The sequence below is a fragment of the Pseudorca crassidens genome, chromosome 6 (assembly GCF_039906515.1).
Source record: "Pseudorca crassidens isolate mPseCra1 chromosome 6, mPseCra1.hap1, whole genome shotgun sequence".
Classification (NCBI taxonomy): domain Eukaryota; kingdom Metazoa; phylum Chordata; class Mammalia; order Artiodactyla; family Delphinidae; genus Pseudorca; species Pseudorca crassidens.
The window spans coordinates 72831242-72853168 of NC_090301.1; the positions used below are offsets into that span (position 1 = coordinate 72831242).

The 21927-nt window shown below is 37.8% G+C and overlaps 1 protein-coding gene and 1 non-coding gene across 14 annotated transcripts in view; both read left to right on the forward strand.

Moving 5' to 3' along the window:
* Nucleotides 1–21927, forward strand: part of CCDC148 (coiled-coil domain containing 148) — a 337625-nt gene that overhangs the window by 120839 nt on the left and 194859 nt on the right. For all 13 annotated transcript variants that reach the window (XM_067741854.1, XM_067741858.1, XM_067741853.1 and 10 more), the window contains 2 exons: nt 17968–18106; nt 20618–20824. In XM_067741854.1, coding sequence (XP_067597955.1) covers nt 17968–18106; nt 20618–20824 — 346 coding nt within the window. The remainder of the gene's footprint in view (nt 1–17967; nt 18107–20617; nt 20825–21927) is intronic.
* LOC137226879 (U12 minor spliceosomal RNA) lies at nt 21570–21722 on the forward strand. The gene has a single exon (XR_010944575.1). It is a non-coding gene; the product is annotated as a U12 minor spliceosomal RNA (small nuclear RNA).

The window sequence follows — 21927 nt, forward strand, 5'->3', positions numbered from 1 at the left end:
GCTGGGTAATTTCATAGGCTAGTAAGTGGGAGGATTATTCCAACTATTTTGGGGAAGGGGCAGGGATTTCCAGGAATTGGGCCACCACCCACTTTTTGGCCTTTTATGGTCAGCCTCAGAACTGTCATCGTGCCTGTGGGTGTGTCATTTAGCATATGCTAATGCATTACAATGTGTGTATAATGAGGCTCAAGGTCTACCGGGAGTCAAATCTTCCAACATCTTGGACCTAGTTGGTTCTAACCAGTTTATGTCATATCCTTAAAGGCGATGTCATTCTTTTAAAGGTTGTGCCCTGCCCCCTTTCCTCCTGTTTCACTTGGGTCTGCTGGCATTACATTGTCAGCAAGAAGGGTAACCAACAAAGGACACTGAGGGAAGGTCTGTGAGATACAAAGAAATGCAAGAGTGTGCTGTCCCAGAAGGTAAGGGAAGAGGGAGTGGGCAGCACCGTGAGGAGGAGGGGCGATCCACTGAGTAAATGTTGCTAGGTCAAATAAAATAGGACTGATGGTTGACTGCTGGCTCCACGTGGAGGTCTTTGGTGACCATTTTCACTGAAGAAGTGGGAACAGATGCACAACTGGGTTGAGTTCAAGTGAATGAGAGGAAACAATTGAAGGCAATGAGCATAGATAACTCTTTTGCGAAGTTATCTTACAAAGGAGAGCTAGAAAGTAAGGTCAGACTTTTATGTTGTGGTTTTGTCTTTTGTTTTGCTTAAAATGGGACAAATATTAGTATGTTTGATGCCGATGAGAATAATCCAGTAACAAGATTTAGTGCACAACTGGAGGAATAAGCATGAATGTTTCATCTACTACAGTAACGGGTGGGGATGCAAGATTCTATGGTCAGATGCTGGGAGGTGAATTGATATCCTCATGGCAGTCCATGGAACTCTGGATGGTAATTCTAAATACAAATGACAGAGAAATTTTTGAAAACCTCTCTACTCATCAAAGCAATGAAAAATTTTAAAATACTCAGATTTTTACCTATAAAATGGTAAAACACAAAAGAAGTTTTTAAGAATCTTTCTTATTTATTTATTTATTTATTTTTGGCTGTGTTGGGTCTTCATTGCTGTGCGTGGGCTTTCTCTACTTGTGGTGAGCGGGGGTGCGTGGGCTTCTCATTGTCATGGCTTCTCTTGTTGTGGAGCATGGGCTCTAGGCGCGCAGGCTTCAGTAGTTGTGGCACATGGGCTCAGTAGTTGTGGCTTGCGGGCTCTAGAATGCAGGCTCAGTAGTTGGGGCGCATGGGCTTAGTTGCTCCGCAGCATGTGGGATTTTCCCGGGCCAGGGCTCGAACCCGTGTCCCTTGCATTGGCAGGCAGATTCTTAACCACTGTGCCACCAGGGAAGCCCAAAACAAAAGAAATTTATGCAAGTTTAAAAATATGGAAGAAATGGGCATTTTTATACAGGACTAGTGACTAAACACTTTTGGAAGACAATCTGGCAATAGGTCATCAAATATCTTTATAAGTGTAAATTCTCTTTGTCTCTTTAGAAATAATCTTAAAGGAAATAATCATAGAAGTGAAATAAATAGTTGGCTTCAGGGTGTTCAATATTGTATTTCTTTCTTAAGTGATAGCAAAATCTTCAAAATGATGAAATAGCCAACAAATAGCTTCATCAATTATGATATATCCACACAATGGAATACCACAGTCATTAAGAATTATATTAAAGAATTTTAATGGCACAGGTAGTTGCAATAATTTGCTGTGCAATTAAAAATCAGGCCACAAAATAGCTTGCATAACATGGGTTCTCTTTTTTTTTTCCCTTTCCCTCTGAAAGTGTTACATCCATTTAGCCACAGAAAAAAAAGACTGAGAGGTTATCCACCCAAATAAACAATAACAATAGCTGTCCCCAGGTAGTAACATTATAAATAATTTTGGCATACATACTGTTTCTATCTTATAAAGCAAAAATACAGATTTTTAAAAATCTAAGATAAAGAGGGAAAATGGAACCATTGATATTTATTGAGTGCCTATTACATGACATGACAAGTACATGTAATTTTAATCCTCAATACACCCCATTTCAAAAGCTCTATTTCACAGATTTGTTTTACAGCTGCAGCTGTAGATGAGCAATTTTCCCAAAATTTCTGAACTAGTAGATAGCTGAGCAGGAATGAGTTTCTTCTGCTCATCTGAATAGAAAGCTTCTCCCTCACACCACACTACTTCAAGCATGTATATGCACCAGGATGTTGGTAAATTGGGTTGACTACTAGAGCAGTGCTATTTAATAGAAGTAGGATGTGAGCCACATTCATAATTTAAAATTTTTATGTAGCCATATTAAAATATTTTAAAAGATACAATGTATTATGGTAGTATATTTTAACTTAATAGTGCCAAGATATAATTTCAATGTAAATCAGCATTTAATTATTAATGAGATATATTACATTTTTTTTTCATACAAAGTCTTTGAAATCTGGTTTGCACTTCACACCACAGCACACCTGAATTGGGACTAGCCACATTTCAAGTGCCGAATAGACACTTGTGTCTAGTAGCTTCTATCTTGGACAACAGACCTTTAAAGGATATTGTCTTTTACTAACACATTTTTTTAAGAATTGGCTGCAATCGAACCTATTTATTTATTCAGTATGTTTGTGAAGCTATTTAGATTCTATTTGGGCTGTATTTCATTAGTAACATGAAGACAGTTTAATTGCTTGTTTTAGACTCAGATGAGATTGTGGCTTTAATTTTCTAACATTTGGATGAGTTAATCATATGGATGAGACATAATTGATGCTCCATTCAGCTATGTCAGATCTGAAGCCAATATGTGGCAAAAGCTATAGAATGATAACAAGTAATTTCTGCTTTATTGTTTGATAGGTTATTAAACTTTATAGTGTTGATTCATAATCATTATTCTAATTATAATTATATAATTATTCTAAAAATAATTATGAGATCTAAATCTTGAATGCTTTTGAAAATACACAATGATTTTTTTTTGAATTTTATTTTATTTATTTTTTTATACAGCAGGTTCTTATTAGTTATCCATTGTATACATATTAGTGTATATATGTCAATCCCAATGTCCCAATTCATCACACCACCACCACCCCGCTGCCACTTTCCCCGCTTGGTGTCCATACATTTGCTCTCTACATCTATGTCTCAATTTCTGCCCTGGAAACTGGTTCACCTGTACCATTTTTCTAGGTTCCACATATATGCATTAATACACGATGTTTGTTGTTCACTTTCTGACTTCACTCTGTATGACCATCTCTAGATTCATGCACATCTCTACAAATCATTCAATTTCTTTCCTTTTTATGGCTGAGTAATATTCCATTGTATATCTGTACCACATCTTCCTTATCCATTCGTCTGTCGATGGGCATTTAGGTTGCTTCCATGACCAGGCTATTGTAAATAGTGCTGCAATGAACATTGGGGTGCCTATGTCTTTTTGAATTATGGTTTTCTCTGGGTATATGCCCAGTAGTGGGATTGCTGGGTCATATGGTGATTCTATTTGTAGTTTTTTAAGGAACCTACATACTGTTCTCCATAGTGGCTGTATCAGTTTACATTCCCACCAGCAGTGCAAGAGGGTTCCTTTTTCTCCACACCCTCTCCAGCATTTGTTGTTTGTAGATTTTCTGATGATGCCTATTCTAACTGGTGTGAGGTGATACCTCATTGTAGTTTTGATTGGCATTTCTCTAATAATTAGTGATGTTGAACAGCTTTTCATGTGCTTCTTGGCCATCTGTATGTCTTCTTTGGAGAAATATCTATATAGGTCTTCTGCCCCTTTTTGGATTGGGTTTTTTTTTTTTAATATTGAGCTGCATGAGCTGTTTATATATTTTGGAGATTAATCCTTTGTTGACTCATTTTCAAATATTTTCTCCCATTCTGAGGGATGTCTTTTCATCTTGTTTGTAGTTTCCTTTGCTGTGCAAAAGCTTTGAAGTTTCATCAGGTCCCATTTGTTTATTTTTGTTTTTATTTCCATTACTCTAGGAGGTGGATCAAAAAAGATCTTGCTGTGATTTACGTCAAAGAGTGTTCTTCTTATGTTTTCCTGTAAGAGTTTTATAGTATCCTGTCTTACATTTAGGTCTCATCCATTTTGAGTTTATTTTTGTGTATGGTGTTAGGAAGTGTTCTAATTTCATTCTTTTACACGTAGCGGTCCAGTTTTCCCAGCACCACTTATTGAAGAGACTGTCTTTTCTCCATTGTATATCCTTGCCTCCTTTGTTATGGATTACTTGACCATAGGTGCATGGGTTTACCTCTGGACTTTCTAATCTGTTCCACTGATCTATATTTCTGGTTTTTTGCCAGTACCATATTGTCTTGATTACTGTAGCTTTGTAATATAGTCTTAAGTCAGGGAGTCTGATTCCTCCAGCTCCGTTTCTTTCCCTTAAGACTGCTTTGGCTATTCGGGGTCTTTTGTGTCTCCATACAAATGTTAAGAAATTTGTTCTAGTTCTATAAAAACGCCACTGGTAATTTGATAGGGATTGCATTGAATCTGTAGATTGCTTTGGGTAGTATAGTCATTTTCACAATATTGATTCTTCCAATCCAGGAACATGGTATATCTCTCTATCTGTTTGTATCATCTTTAATTTCTTTCATCAGTGTTTTATAGTTTTCTGCATACAGGTCTTTTGTCTCCCTAGGTAGGTTTATTCCTAGGTATTTCATTCTTTATGTTGCAGTGGTAAATGGGCGTGTTTCCTTAATTTCTTTTTCAGATTTTTCATTATTAGTGCATAGGAATGCAAGAGATTTCTGTGCATTAATTTTGTATCCTGCAACTTTACCATATTCATTAATTAGCTCTAGTAGTTTTCTGGTGGCACCTTTAGGATACTCTATGTATAGTATCATGTCATCTGCAAACAGTGACAGTTTTACTTCTTCTTTTCCAATGTGTATTCTTTTTATTTCTTTTTCTTTTCTGATTGCCGTGGCTAGAACTTCCAAAACTATGTTGAATAATAGTGGCGAGAGTGGACATTCTTGTGTTATTCCTGATCTTAGAGGAAATGCTTTCAGTTTTTCACAATTGAGAATGATGTTTGCTGTGGGTTTGTTATATATGGCCTTTATTATGTTGATGTAGTTTCCCTCTATGCCCACTTTCTGGAGAGTTTTTGTCATAAATTGGTGTTGAATTTTGTCAAAAGCTTTTTCTGCATCTGTTGAGTTGATCATATGGTTTTTCTTCTTCAATTTGTTAATGTGGTGTAACACATTGATGATTTGCATATATTGAACAATCCTTGCATCCCTGGGATAAATTCCACTTGATCATGGTGTATGATCCTTTTAGTGTGTTGTTGGATTCTGTTTGCTAGTATTTTGTTGAGGAATTTTGCATCTATATTCATCAGTGATATTGGTCTGTAATTTTCTTTTTTTGTAGTAGCTTTGTCTGGTTTTAGTATCAGGATGATGGTGGCCTCATAGAATGAGTTTGGGAGTGTTCCTTCCTCTGCAATGTTTTGGAAAAGTTTGATGAGGATGGGTGTTAGCTCTTCTCTAATTGTTTGATAGAATTCACCTGTGAACCTATCTGGTCCTGGACTTTTCTTTGTTGGAAGATTTTTCATCACAGTTTCAATTTCATTACTTGTGATTGGTCTGTTCATATTTTCTATTTCTTCCTGGTTCAGTCTGGAATGTTACACCTTTCTAAGAATTTGTCCGTTTCTTCCAAGTTGTCCATTTTATTGGCATAGTGTTACTTATAGTAGTCTCTTAGAATGCTTTGTATTTCTGCAGTGTCTGTTATAACTTCTCCTCTTTCATTCTAATTTTATTGATTTGAGTCCTCTCCCTCTTTTTCTTGATGAGTCTGGCTAATGGTTTATCAATTTTATTTAATTTCTCAAAGAACCAGCTTTTAGTTTTATTGATCTTTGCTATTGTTTTCTTTGTTTCTATTTCATTTATTTCTGCTCTGATCTTTATGATTTCTTTCCTTCTGTTAACTTTGCATTTTGTTTGTTCTTCTTTCTCTAGTTCCTTTAGGTGTATGATTACACTGTTTATTTGTGATTTTTCTTGTTTCTTGGGGTAGGCTTGTATTGCTATAAACTTCTCTCTTAGAACTGCTTTTGCTGCACCCCATAGGTTTTGGATCATCATGTTTTCATTGTCATTTGTCTGTAGGTATTTTTTGATCTCCTCTTTGATTTCTTCAGTGATCTCTTGATTATTTAGTAACGTATTGTTTAGCCTCCATGTGTTTGTGTTTTTTACGTTTTTTTCCCTTTAATTTGTTTCTAATCTCATAGCGTTGTGGTGAGAAAAGATGCTTGATATGATTTCAGTTTTCTTAAGTTTACTGAGGCTTGATTTGTGACCCAAGATGTGATCTATCCTGGAGAATTTTCATGCACACTTGAGAAGACAGTGTAATCTGCTGTTTTTGGATGGAATGTCCTATAATATCAATTAAATCTATCTGGTCTGTTGTGTTATTTAAAGCTTCTGTTTCCTTATTTATTTTCATTTTGGATGATCTGTCCATTGGTGTAAGTGAGGTGTTAAAGTCCCCCACTAGTGTTGTGTTACTGTCTATTTCCTCTTTTATAGCTGTTAGCATTTGCCTTATGTATTGAGGTGCTCCTGTGTTGGGTGCATATATATTTATAATTGTTATATCTTCTTTTTGGATTGATCCCTTGATCATTATGTAGTGTCCGTCCTTGTTTCTTGTAACATTCTTTATTTTAAAGTCTATTTTTTCTGTATGAGTATTGCCACTCCAGCTTTCTTTTGATTTCCATTTGCATGGAATATCTTTTTCCATCCCCTCACTTTCAGTCTGTATGTGTCCCTAGGTCTGAAGTGGGTGTCTTGTAGACAGCATATATATGGGTCTTGTTTTTGTACCCATTCAGTGAGCCTGTGTCTTTTGGTTGTAGCATTTAATCCATTCACATTTAAGGTAATTATCGATATATATGTTCCTATGACCATTTTCTTAATTGTTTTGGGTTTGTTTTTGTAGGTCCTTTTCTTGTGTTTCCCACTTAGAGAAGTTCCTTTAGCATTTGTTGTAGAGCTGGTTTGGTGTTGCTGAATTCTCTTAGCTTTTGCTTGTCTGTAAAGCTTTTTTTTTTTTTTTTTTGCGGTACACGGGCTTCTCAGTGCTGTGGCCTCTCCTGCCGTGGAGCACAGGCTCTGGACGCACAGGCCCAGTGGCCACAGCTCACGGGCCCAGCCACTCCGCGGCACGCGGGATCCCCACAGACCGGGGCACCAACCTGCGCCCCCCGCATCGGCAGGCAGACTCTCAACTACTGCGCCACCAGGGATGTCCTGTAAAGCTTTTGATGTCTCCATCGAATCTGAATGAGATCCTTGCTCGGTAGAGTAATCCTGGTTGTAGTTTCTTCCCTTTCATCACTTTAAATATATCATGCCATTCCCTTCTGGCTTGTAGAGTTTCTGCTGAGAAATCAACTGTTAACCTTATGGGAGTTCCCTTGTATGTTATTTGTCATTTTTCCCTTGCTGCTTTCAGTAATTTTTCTTTGTCTTTAATTTTTGCCCATTTTATTACTATGTGTCTCAACGTGTTTCTCCTTGGGTTTCTCCTGTATTGGACTCTCAGCGCTTCCTGGACTTGGGTGGCTATTTCCTTTCCCATGTTAGGGAAGTTTTTGACTATAATCTTTTCAAATACTTTCTCAGGTCCTGTCTCTTCTCCTTCTGGAACCCCTATAATGCAAATATTGTTCCATTTAATGTTGTCCCAGTGGTCTCTTAGACTGTCTTCATTTCTTTTCATTCTTTTTTCTTTATTCTGTTCCGCAGCAGTGAATTCCACCATTCTGTCTTCCCGGTCACTTATCTGTTCTTCTGCCTCAGTTATTCTGCTATTGATTCCTTCTAGTCTATTTTTCATTTCATTTATCATATTGTTCATCTCTTTTTCTTTGTTCTTTAATTCTTCTAGGTCTTTGTTAAACATTTCTTGCACGTTCTAGATCTTTGTCTTCATTCTTTTTCCGAGGTCCTGAATCATCTTCACTATCATTATTCTGAATTCTTTTTCTGGAAGGTTCCCTATCTCCTCTTCATTTAGTTGTTTTTTGGGTTTTTATCTTGTTCCTTCATCTGGTACATAGCCCTCTGCCTTTTCATCTTGTGTATCTTTCTGTGAGTGTGGTTTTTGTTCCACAGGCTGCAGGATTGTAGTTATTCTTGCTTCTGCTGTCTGCCCTCTCTAAAATCCACAATGATTTTTAACAATTTTGTCCCTCTGTGTATACATTGCTAACACCCCAAAGTTGTACTTTTTCAACTAAATTATTTTAATTTACCTAATTTTTAGTAACTTTCAAAATAACTGGTTAGTAGCTTATGGACTTCCCTTATTGTTTTTTCTCTTAATACAAAACTCTTTACATTTATTAGAGAAAATTTTTTACAAGTTGAGGCAAGCAAAGAGAAGAAACTAAAAGCTTATCTAAGTTTCTAACACCAGAGATATCCTCTGGTAACATTTTGTACATTTTAGATATATGTATATTGTTCATAAAAATGAAAAAATACTCTACACTATCCATTGTTTTTCCAGTTTGTGAACTGGATCCAATATTATTCATTTTTTCTATAAATGTTTACTAACCTTTTTCTATGTTTTAAGTCACTGTATTAAATATTCTTTACAGCATATTTGTTATTACATACATGGTATTATGATACATTGTTATAATTCATCCACACAAATTTAACCCATTTCCTGGTTTTGGGCAAATATGTACGTATTACATATTTTGGTATTTGTTTTAAAACCTTGGAATAAAAAACCTTGTCACCATACTTTGAGTAATCCCACGGTTAATCCTTTTAGATGAATTCCTAGAAATGGAATTGCTGGCCAAAGGGCATGAAAAATTCTAAGGCTTTTGAGAGTATTGCCATATTGCCTTCCAGGAAGGTAGAAACAATTTATACTTTCACCAACAGGCTATCATTTGGTTCATCTTTTGGACTTGTTGGTCAAGGTATTGGCTATGGCTATCATGTGTGAATATCACCAGTGCCTTGTTCATATTCTCTTTCTCTCTCTTTTTCAGTATTTATATAGCATAGCTCTGACCCTGTACTTATGTCAGTTTTGCCAACAGAATTGGCAAAAAGATAAAAGATGAAATAGATAAAAACCAGCCTTAGAAGCCAGCATTCAGGAAACAGTGAGTGGCCTCACATGATTTTCTTTCTTTTATTTTTTTTAAATTGAAGTATAGTTGATGTACAATACTGTGGTAGTTTCAGGTATATAGCAAAGTGATTCATTTATCCATATATATGCATATATCTATATTCTTTTCTTGATTCTTTTCCATTTTAAGTTATCACAAGATATCAAATATAGTTCCCTGTGCTGTATAGTAAATCCTTGTTGATTGTCTATTTTATATATAGTAGTGTGTATCTGTTAATCCCATAGTCCTAATTTATCCCTCTCCCCACCTTCCCCTTTGGAAACCATAAGTTTGTTTTCTATGTCTCTCACATGATTTTCTTTAAAAAATATTTGAATAAACATATGCTTACATATGTGACTCTTGCTTGGTGAATAAAAGATAGAAGAAGGACGGGGAAAGGAGCATAATAAACCACTGACATTTGCTTACTTGATGAAGTTACAGGAAGTTAAAACACTTCAATTAGCAGGTGGCATTTTTCTCTGAGAATGTATTCTCAGAATTTTTGGAAAGATTCAGGGCCTGGTCATGTCCAGTCTGAGGTTCTACGTTTCTGATCTGGGCTGATTGTATGTCAAGGGTGGTTAATAAGGGGAGAAGTGCTCAGAAACAGGAGCATAATTATTTGAACACTAATGTGTTCACTTAGTCACATTGTTTACATGACCCCCTCAAGCAATGTCCTTGATCACTGCAACTCCCATTTTCTCTTGGCGTATTCCAACATGGATTGTCCAACCTTACCTGGGAATTTGTATTTCTTCTGGGGAGGTAATAATTGCAGATAGTGATTTTATTTTTTTGTCATGTGTATTTCATAGCTTTCTCTTAAATACATCATTGAAAATATTTAATTACTTTATGATCATGAACTAAAAGCTACACTTGGTGATTGTTCAACCTACTCTGCGTTTGTTGTGGGAATGAAGTATATTTTAAATTCTCTTGACTATGGTGGAATACATTTTATCAAGGAAAAAAAATGGTTCCAATTTCTGCAGGATATCCCAAAAATTAGTCTTAGATTTTTGCTTTTGCTTAATTAATAACTCAGTCTGTGTATTTACTGATACGTTATGTTTGTTTAAATGTCTGTGAAAAGTATATCTAAGAATAGTGGCCATAAATTTCTAGTTCAGCAGGCTTTATTGTTAGGATCACTGTAGCCCACAACTGCCTTCTTGATATAATTGCCTCAAATAGAAACTATACAGTGTAATGTTGCATAAATATACATTTTTAATACTTCAGGAGACTGAAAAATCAGGGTTTTACAGGATGGAGTGAGAGTTATTTATGAGAGGTTTTTGTTTTTTTGCTGGATATGAAATCAAATTAATCTTGAGTAAATCAGATTGGAGAAAATGAAAACATAGCAGCTTGACAGATTTGTGTCCAGCACAATTGATATATGTTATTTTTAAACCTGGATGATATAGATAGAATTTGTTATTTAAATAATAAAATCTGTGTAACTATAAGCAAAGACAAGATTAAAATTTCTATAGACAGGATTGTCAAATTTTTACATGAGAGAAATTATAATACCTTACTTTATATATCAAATCAATAATTAATAACAAGTCTTTCCTACTCCTTATACTTTGAAGTCCAACTGTGGGTAAATATAATCCTTTGAGGAAACTGTATCATTAAAACTGAGACTATGGAGAACTAGTAATGTAGGAAATTATAATCACCACACTCACAGGCGTGTGTTTATTTCCAACACTAGTGCCTATAAAAGAACATAAAGTTGAACATTGTTAATGTCTAAGAAAAAACAAACTAAGAAAAAGAACCATCATTCTTATATTCCAGTCTTACAGTTTCTTAATGATTACTGGTAGTTGGTTTGAGGTGATATTATAAGTGTTTTTATGTAGCAATTAAAATTTCAGAAGCCCTCATAATTGTTAATTAAACTTTTCCTCATCCCATCCCAAAGAAGTAAGCCAGTTCTATTATTCTTGCTTTTGAACCTGGAAAATTGAGTAATAATATCCATATAAAGTAACTTTATTCACTTCAACTTTATTGCACCTAAAAATATTCTTGCTCCCCAAAAGTGAAGAGTAAAATGGTACATGGAAGCAGATTTTGGCTCAATAGGATTTTTTTTTTAATTAGAGCAAATAATGTGTTTGTGGATGATCTTTTCTTTACCGATTCTGTTTGTTTGAGTTTGAGCTGTTTTTGTTTGGTTTTCTTTTTTTTTTTTTGTCTTAAAAATGGCCTTTGGTGTTAAACACTTCTCTGTTCCCAGTCAGCTCAGGAGTGTCACTGTAGATGTTGGTCACTGGCCACATTGGATCTGCATCTCTACATCCTTCATAAAGCAATATTAGTATGCTACAATATTAGGAAGTACATTCCTTCCAAAGCAATATTAGGATGCTACTTTTTTAAAAAAATGACTTTTAAAAAAGTCATTTTTCTTCCATTCTGCTGTCAAATAGGATATCTTTAGCTGAAAGTAAGAGAATACCCAACCCAAGTCAAAGTAACATAAATAATAAAGCGACTTCTTGTTTCATTCGAAGCATAGAGGTAGAGAAGTCCAAGCACAGCAAGGCCTAGTTTTCTGCATTCTCTTGCCCTGCCTTCCTGCAGGGTAGATAGATGACTTTCTGCCAGACAACTAGAGCAGTTCCACACTGCCACACTCAGAAGCAGAAGGGGACCTTTTCTTCCTTGTGACTTGTTTTAAGAGCTAGGAAACCTTTGCCCCCAGAAGACTTCTCCTCCCATTTCGGTGGCCTTTTGGGCCTTTTGTCCATGATTATATCGAACACTGGGAAGAGGAACGGAAAGCTTGAGAACAGGTGTTTGTGAATGGCTTAAGATCAGTCAAGATTCACTCCCGGGGCTGGAATGGGGCTCACTTACCCTGAAGTGGGGGGCCTGTACAGGAAGGTGGTAAATCTTGAATAAAATCAGGATTATGGTGAGCAGGAGCAAGAGTAGAGGTGATGTCTGCTACAATTACCTTTTCCTTACAGTTCTTGTGATGAATATAATTATTTAAAACCTAGCATATGGGATGGCTGAGCTATTACATTTTACTTTTAACAAGCTGTTTTATCTTGATCATATTATTTCTAAACTTCCACTAGGAATTATACTGCCTCTTAAAACTAGTGGTGGATGGAGATAGGCACAAAAGATGGTTTAGGTGTATTGTCACCATCCCAGCTACTCCACCTCCAAAAAATACACATTCTAAGTAAAAAATTCAGCTTTCCATGCAAACTACTTTTAAACAGTATCTAAGTAAAAACAGATACAAAAGCAGATACAGAGTGCTTGTTATGAAAATAACAATTGCAGCTTGCAAATAAATCACTTAACCTCCTCTTCTGACCAGATTCTCATTCCTAAACTCTCCTCTAAGAAATTCTGGAGGGTCCTATTTTCACTTTCCTGTCACCCCTCAGAAGAAGGCGGCTTTGGATGCTGGTCCAAGTTCTGGCTTTATCTTCTGGACCACTTTTGTTGTTGTTGTTGATTCTTCAATTCAGTGGATTTTTTTTTTTTTGCGGTACGCGGGCCTCTCATTGTCGTGGCCTCTCCCGTTGTGGAGCACAGGCTCCGGACGCGCAGGCTCAGCGGCCATGGCTCACGGGCCCAACCGCTCCGTGGCATGTGGGATCTTCCCAGACCGGAGCACGAACCCGTGTCCCCTGCATCGGCAGGCGGACTCTCAACCACTGCGCCACCAGGGAAGCCCAATTCAGTGGATTTTGACCATACTCCTAAGAGCCCACTTTATTCTGGCTGTCAACTCCCACCTGAGTAGGTAAACTGGGCAGAGCCTGGGGAGCCAGGAGAGTGAGGACTGCTAAATGGGAATGATCTCCTGGAAGACAACGTACATACCCAAACAACATCTAAGGAGCCGATTCTGTTGGTCAGAAATGAGTCTGCGGCCAGAGGGCCCTCTGTAAACCAGGCTGAAAATCAAAGATTTGTGTTTGGACAATAGGCCTGGGGTGGGGTGGTGAATAGCTGGGGAGACAGTTTCAGGAACCAGGCTGATTAGATTCAATGTTTGGATGGGTATGATTTGGAAAGACAACTTTGAAAAGTGGTGTCAAGTTGTATTTTCTAGAGGGTCAGACCCAATGCTGCCAAACAAGCAGATTGTGTCAGAACCATCTATTATCCACATTATTCCACCAGTGGCTCACTCCCCTGATAGCATTACACTTGAAGAGACAAGAGCTTTTCTTCAATCGAGATTCACTATGGCCATTTGCCAGTCAAGGTAGTCATCAGATGCTGGTAACTGCATCGGCTAGCATCAGGAGGCCCTAATTGCCATTTTGCTGGAAAGCCCCCTTCACTCTGAGAAAATATAAGACAAGTTCAGCCAGTTAGAATACACAGTGTTTAGTCTCATAGACTTGTCCCTGCTGTTAAGGTACCTGTTGCCCTACATGGGCTGTTTGCCATGGCTGGCTGCCCCCACCCCACTAAATGTCTTTTGATGTCACGGAACCAGAACCCTTGGGAAGTGGTTTAACACGATTATGAAGAAAACTGGTAGTTAAGTTGATTGTGAGTCAGGTTAGGATTTTTGTAACGATTCAAACAGGTAGAATTATGGAGACAGTTGGCCTTGGTCTCGTTGAATTCTCACAGCCCTGTTGTCCTCCTTTTCTGAGTTACCTGTTTTGTCTCATATCCTGGGAAATCACGATGAAATGATATTGGTGGACCTCAATTGGCAGTGGGGGATGGAGGGTAAGGACTGAGCAATAAATACCTCATCCTCCTGCAGGCTGAAATTTCCTGAAACATTTTAAATTAGAAAATTTGGATGGACAGAAAAATGGAAATTGCAGAGACCTACCAAAGATCTTTTGTCTGAAGATATTTTTTTTAAGTACAAAATTTTAGGATAATTTGCTATTTTATATAGATATTTTTTTCTATAATGAAAAGATGAAGGTTAGAAAAGATAAATGTCCAGATTTGAATTTAGAAATTCAGATACGTTAAATTTGATTTTATCTTAGATGCCAAGTAGGCAATGGCTACTTTGTTATTGTGAAGAGGCTATCATGTTTGAATATTCATCTTAGATTTTTACTACCCAGAAGACTCAGTATATATATATATATATATATATATATATATATATATATATATATATATATATATAGTGGTGGAAGTTTTCTCCCTCACAGACAGCATCCTAATGGAGATGCATGACTCTGCCAATAGTGTTGCTGATGTGAATATTTGCTTCAAAATTTAAGCCAGCAGCTCTGGAAATTGCTATAAGTACTCACAAAATAATAATATTGTGAGTATTTATATTATCATTTCTTTTTTTAAAGTTTTTTTTAATATAATTTTATTTATTTTTATTTTTGGCTGCATTGGGTCTTCATTACTACGTGCAGCCTTCTCTCTAGTTACGGCGAGCAGCGGCTACTCTTTGTTGTGGTGCGCGGGCTTCTCATTGCAGTGGCTTCTCTTGTTGAGGAGCACTGCCTTCTAGGCGCACAGGCCTCAGTAGTTGTGGCACGTGGGCTCAGTAGTTGTGGCTTGTGGGCTCTAGAGCGCAGGCTCAGTAGTTGTGGCGCATGGGCTTAGTTGCTCCGCGGCATATGGGATCTTCCCAGACCAGGGCTTGAACCCATGTCCCCTGCATTGGCAGGCAGATTCTCAACCACTGCACCACCATGGAAGCCCTATCATTTCTTATAAGCATGTTTTTCGTTTTTATCCTACATCTAATAGAAAAATGACTTACAATTTGTGTAATTGTGGTAATTTGAAAAAGCTGTTGAGATGTGAGGCTTCCAAAATCAATAGGAGCAAAATGGATGTGATCATTGTTCATATCATACTTGGTTTGAAATATGTAGTTTTAATGTTATATTATCTTCATATGTTTAAGTGGTTTTAATGTTGTCACTAAAATGGTACCTAATTAATACATTCATGCAATGTATAAAAATGTACTGAGTACCACTAATTCTTCTGCTGCTATGTTTATTTATAGCAATGCACACTGCTTAATGTGTGCTTTTATTTAAAAAACATTTTTGTAAATGTTTGCTGTCTGCACTTTGAGGATAGCCACAATCTTACACCACAATTCAGTATGAGAGATCATCAAAACAATTAGCTTAGAAGTACCTCTCCATTTGCCAAAGAATTTAAATAATTTTTGACAGTTATGGGTAAGGTTGCTCATAGATTATCTTAGGTCAATTCTGTAAAAGCAAATCTGAGACAGGGATTGTAAGAACATGTGATTTGTTGGGCAGTGCTCTCAGGAGAAGGATGGTAAGGGAAGCAGGATGGAGGAGGGGAAGATGTCTGTGGCAGAAGATCTCAATGGAAACAGGTTACAATTTGCTCCCACAGTGAAACTCTGGAGCACGAATGGCATCACAGAGTTGGTCTCATCTTGAGGCAAGTGGCCTGGCCTTCTGTACCCCCATGTCAGCCAGTCGTTGGTTGAGGTTGGCTCTGAAAGGTGGTGGGAGAATAGCCTCCTGGGTGAGGCAGTTCCCATCTAGCCCAGGACAGTTCTTCAGAGGAGGAAGGTACATCTGTGAATTACCAGCATTTTGAAGATAGGAATTCTAGCTCATCAAGGTGATCTAGCCTGGCACCAACAGCATCCTTTATATAGATAAATGACAATTTAAAAGAACAGAGAGCTTATTGGACCTAGATTCTGTCGCTTCCTCCTCCCCAGCACATACACCCCTACACGTCTATCCTTGTAATCAAATAAAGATGGAAATTCAAACTGTATTCAGGTCCCTTTGATTACAGAAGCAGTTTAAAAGCATTAATGAGGACATCGACTCTGGGTCTATTCCTTTTTCTGATTGCTTGCCATGTAGAAATGTGGCTAACTCTGCTATTAAAATGCATTTATGTTATCATGAATGAAATGAGTTCCTTGAGAGAGGACCTGAGATACTGTCCCTGAAGACTTGAGGGTGTTTTAAATGCCAAAACCACTCAGGCAATCCTTTCTCCAGGCTTAATACTCCTATTTGAGATGCTTTATTTGCAGAAGCCTTTGGCTTAACTGATTCAGAGAGACCCCAAACACTCAATGTGTTCAATGAATGAAATCTCAAATTCTTTCTCTGCAATATATTATCATGTCATACAGAAGAAATGTAGAGTTTGCTTCTTCCTAATGGAACACTTCCAGCCCACTTTTTCTTCCTATTATAGAGCTGTTAGAGAAGGTTATCTTCTTTGAAAAATAACTTTGTTTCTTTCTTGCTACTTATCAGTATCATGAAATACTTTACAGAAACTGCGTAAGTTGGATGAGGATGGTAGAATTCCCATTAGTGTCACTGATTTAAAGAGGTTTTTATTGTTTTAAATTGTCAAATATTTTTCAAGGGCATAGAGGACATACTGTAAAAATTCTTTAAATTGCACAACTAACTTTAAAGTAGAAGGCCAATGATAGAAATAAACAATAGCAAGTCTCCATCTTGGATCAAAGAAATATTTGTTGCTAATAATATTCCCTCTGATTGCATCTGTATTTGATTATTCCAACTTATTAAACAGGAATGATGATATGCAAATAAACTCAGAATAATAAAGAAACATTAATTCAGTCTAGAGTTCAAGCTGATATTGTAACCTTTTTACTTTGCATAGGGCTTTGCTAATACACAAACCAGGCCAGTACCTCGGAAAGTTCTGAACTAAAAAAGGTATTTTGGAGCATGATGGATATGTTATTGGGAAGGTGACTTGAAGGGATCCTGTTACAAATGATTTCTTTAGTGATCTGAAATTTAATGCCACTGGTTATCTTTTTACTACCAATATCTAGTCTTACCTCCACAAAGCAAGAAGCTGAGCGGGTAAAATAAAAGATAATTTTAGACTTACTTTTTTTTTTTTTGGCTGCGTTGTGTCTTTGTTGCTGCGAGAGGGCTTTTGTCTAGTTGTGGTGAGGCGGGGGCTACTCTTCCTTGTGGTGCACAGGCTTCTCATTGTGGTGGCTTCTCTTGTCGCGGAGCACAGGCTCTAGGTGCACGGCTTCAGTAGTTGTGGTGCACGGGCTCAGTAGTTGTGGCTCATGGGCTCTAGAGCGCAGGCTCAGTAGTGGTGGTACGTGGGCTTAGTTGCTCCACAGCATGTGGGATTTTCCTGGACCAGGGCTCGAACCCGTGTCCCCTGCATTGGCAGGCGGATTCTTAACCATTGTGCCACAAGGGAAGTCCCTAGACTTACTTTTAAAGTCAACCTTAATATGTGCCTTCCTCAGGCCTTGGTTTCCTTTGTGTATTGTTTATTTGACTCTCTACATTTGTGTTTTCCTCCAGTCTAGAAACAGGAAGTTTGTTGAATTAGCAAAATTCCTTTTTAATCTGTAGAGGTAATAATTTATTATTTCATTCATTGGTCATAATTTTTAAAATATTGTTGTAGGCAAGATAGAATAAATATTTTAAAAATATTATGTCTCATTGTTAAACTTCTTCAAATTATTCCTGAAACTCATGGCAAGACCAAATAAAGGATTGAAAGAACCCATTGTGTTATAATTTAGAACTTTTTCTATAGGAGACATTTAATTTGTCTAATGTATTTTTTAAAAAGTCTTTATTTAATATAATCATTATCATTCACTAACAGCTTAAACAGTTTAAGGTCCCTCAAACTCCATGATTGCTTAAAGTGTTGTGACATTTTTATTTCTTCCAGAAACTTCCAATTAAGTGATGAAGACCACTGGTTTTACCAGGCTCTTGTGGATCAGTATCCTGGGGATCTCAGTGGCAGAAGGACTCTGTATCTGGACATGTTACAGAGACATTTTCCTCACAAATCGAGGCATGATTTGGTGAGTGCTGGACCCTATATGCTGGCAAGTTAAATTGTTTTAATGATTGATAATTATTGAGCAAAATATATATATACTTTAAATGGTGCTCTAAAATGATTTTTTTTTCTGCACTCTAGAAAATAATAGGGTTATATTTTGAAAGTCTACCATTTTTCGGGTCAGTGTGGTACATAAAAAGGTGGGAGATCCCTCTGGCCACATTCACTCTTCTGTGGCTTACTTGCCACAGAGAGCTTCACCATGGTCCCCTGGGTTGCTCTGCTAGTGTTGACCTCCAGGTGTCTGTACATTCACCTGCCCATTTCAGAGGTTCTGCCATCTCTGAGTCTTGCCTGAAAATGGGGTGCCTGCTCCTGCCTTCACACAGCCTACCACACCTCAGTCCTTCTAGTCGTGGGGAAGCCAACACTTGCCTTGGGAGCTGGTGCCTACCTACACCATCCCCACCACAACTCCACTTGATCCCCCTAGACGGGTCTAAACACAAATGCCCCAAATTCATAACTCAGAGTCCTGGCTGAAATTTCCCTGGGAAGTTATGGTTACATTCTTTAGTGGACAAGGTAACATAGACAAGGAAACAGAAGTTACCATGTCACCAGTGAATTTCATAGTAACTCACTTTAAAACATATATGTAAACAAACATGCATAGACTCTTACCTTTTTTTAAAAAAATAAATTTATTTATTTATTTTTGGCTACGCTGGGTCTTCGTTGCTGTGCACAGGCTTTTCTCCAGCTGCGTCGAGCTGGGGCTACTCTTCGTTATGGCGCATGGGTTTCTCATTGCAGTGGCCTCTCGTTGCAGAGCACGGGCTCTAGGCACGTGGGCTTCAGTGGTTGTGGCACGTGGGCTCACTAGTTGTGGCTCGTGGGCTTCAGAGTGCAGGCTCAGCAGTTGTGGCACACGGGCTCAGCTGCTCCACGGCATGTAGAATCTTCCCGGACCAGGGCTCGAACCCATGTTGCCTGCAGGGAAGTCCGACTCTTACCTTTTAAATAGGCCATGCTATAAAATATTATCACATACCTAGCATTTTGTAATTGTTTTAAATCAAGCAAGTAACAATACTAGCGTGTATAGAATTTATCCTATCTCAGTCATGTGTAAACTCCTGTAATGCACATAACAGTGGATGAGAGAAGTACTATAGTTATCCTTACTTTTCAGGTGAAGAAACTGAGGCAAAGGCCACACAACTAGTATGACCAACCTCTCTTATCCTTTCCCACCCACCAACCCCCACCCAATTATTTGTTTTAATTCTGACCTTTATTTTATAGCAAATCCTTGTTGTGTAAAAAACATGTTATATAATAATTCATTCTGGATTTTACAAAACTCTTAATTTACTAAATTAGATCTTTCTTTTTATTCCCTATAGATTCTGTTTGCTTCTGTGACCAGCTGTCATTTTTAACTGTGTAGATTTTTATATTTGCCTACTATTAATATGATAAAGATTTTTGCATTTACTTCTTACATTGGGATAATTAGTATGCATTTCTGCATGGTGTATACTTCCTTAATGTTTGCCAAGTTTTAAGCATATTCTTGGCTTAGGGGAATAAAGCTAAGAAGTTTACCAAACAGAATTTAGAAGCTGATATTTGGTTTCAGTGAAGCCATAGCCCGTTTCATTATGTACTTAATTAACCATACCTAAGTTATTTTTTTTAGGTAGGACCAACCTTATGCTGCTCGCTAGCTTCTTTTCTCACATCGCTTAGGGGTGAAGTAATGTATCAAATTCAGAGATGTGGTCTATACTGGCAAAATAAAGAATTATTTAGAGCACTGACTCTCAATTGCAGGAGACACACCTCTATATAAGTATTTCAGAATCACCTACAGAGATTTTTCGAACTACTCAGGCTATCTCCCGTCCTGTTCTTTCCCTCAAGACTCAAATCTCCCAGGGTTGGGATTCACTGGCAGCAGGAACTATTGGTACCTATGTAAGAATATCATGTCCCTCAGGAGTGTGGGATGGGAAGGACTACTGTCATTGCTATAAATACTTCAAGTTTAGATGTCTGAACATCTGATTGTTTCAGTAATCAAGGGCAAACTGAGTTTTCAGGATCATTGTGGCAATTTTTAATGTTTATTAGCATATATCTAACTGAAGCACCTGGAGTCACTGTTAATACAGCAAAGCTGATTTAAAGATGGAGTATTTTTGAAATTATATGTAGGGGAAATCATATTTTCTGCTCATAGATTCATTGCTATATAGGGGTAGAAGTTGTTTTAGGGCTGTCTGGTCTGACTCCATCCTGTATAAAACTTAAAAACATTTAATGACTGGTCCTCAGTCACCAGTTAGCCATGGGCTCAGAACTCTGGGACTGGTACTTGGTCCTGGTTGTTGTATTTACTATTAAGATGTTTGTCCCTTATTTTTCAAAATCATTGGTTATAATTCATTTTATTCACTTTTGTAACAATGACATAAAGCGTAGGCTCAGTTTCATAAGCGTTTACCACCTGTTACCTTTTCAGGTCGAACATGAAAAATATTGTGACCAATATCGCTTTGCTAAGGAGCAGCGAAAGATCCTGATAGCAAGTTGGAGTAAGAATAGGAGAGACTTTATACAGAAGGCTGTGCTGACAGTGGCCGAGGCCTGTGCAACTCATGAAATGGAAAACATGTTGGTTAAGGATAGGAAAAAGCAACAGGAAGTGTGTGCTGATCTGAAAGCCAAGGTGAGACGCTTTGCAGAAGGTGCTTTAGTATTTGCCTGGGGATTCACTTAAGAATTCACTTTTCCCTTTAGTTCAATTCCAACCTAAAGTCCCATTTCTCTAGAAAGCCTATTTTGAATACAATTGTTAGTTCAAACCATATGAAATTGAAATTCTTTTAGATCAAAAATTGTGAACAATCAACAATTTCATACGGTTCAACCTGAAGTTACTATAACAGGAGGTGAGTATTGAAGTTTTGATTGAGGATGTCCAATACCAACCACAAATGCTGTACAACAGAGTGAGGTGCTGGATGAAAATGCAGAATGTAATTATAAAGTAAATGTCTGGCGCTGCTCCAGACTCATGGACCTCTCATTCACATTAAAGATGTTTTTTTAAAAAAGGGTCAAATTATGAAGAGGAGGGAGGATTTGTGAAGAGAAACATTGAGGAGAGCTTGATGGGCTGTGTGTGAGCACTCAGCAGAGTGAGAGGGGGAGCAGACAGGGTTTTCCTCCTGCTCAGACCCAGCGAGGGGCCTCCAGGATGACTTGGAGAGTTGAGTGTGTAACCCCTGTAGTTGGAGGCTTGAGCACTGGTGTCTGACACTCGCAGGGAAATATAGAGGAATTACGTTAGTGGCAGAACTGAAAACAAGAGTGGCTGCTGTGCCTGGTCACGGGTGCATGAGTCCTGGAGGCCCCATGTGAATATGGCCTCTCTAGGAGCGTTGGAAGGGCCACCAAACATGAATTGTATCATGCCTTAAACTTATGAGTAAGGAAAATAATGATTTGGGGTGGTGCCAAATCCTTACTGCTAATGTGAGGTGAATTTTTGAGTGGGTAAAGGTTGCCCCTAAGGTGACCTGCTTATTTTGTAGGATGCCTGGGAGTTGTGATTTGGCAATCCGCCTTATACTTAAAGAGTAGAATGGTCTGAACCATACAAACTGGAGAAGCTGAGACAGGACCTGGGAGCTAACTAATTCCCCGAGCAGGGGACTGGTCGGACCTCACAAAATTGCCAACAATATTATTACCCATGAAACTGTTGAACCTGGAGTTGGTGACCTTAGCCAGCTCTCTGAAACTTAGTAGTTCTGTAACTGCAGTATA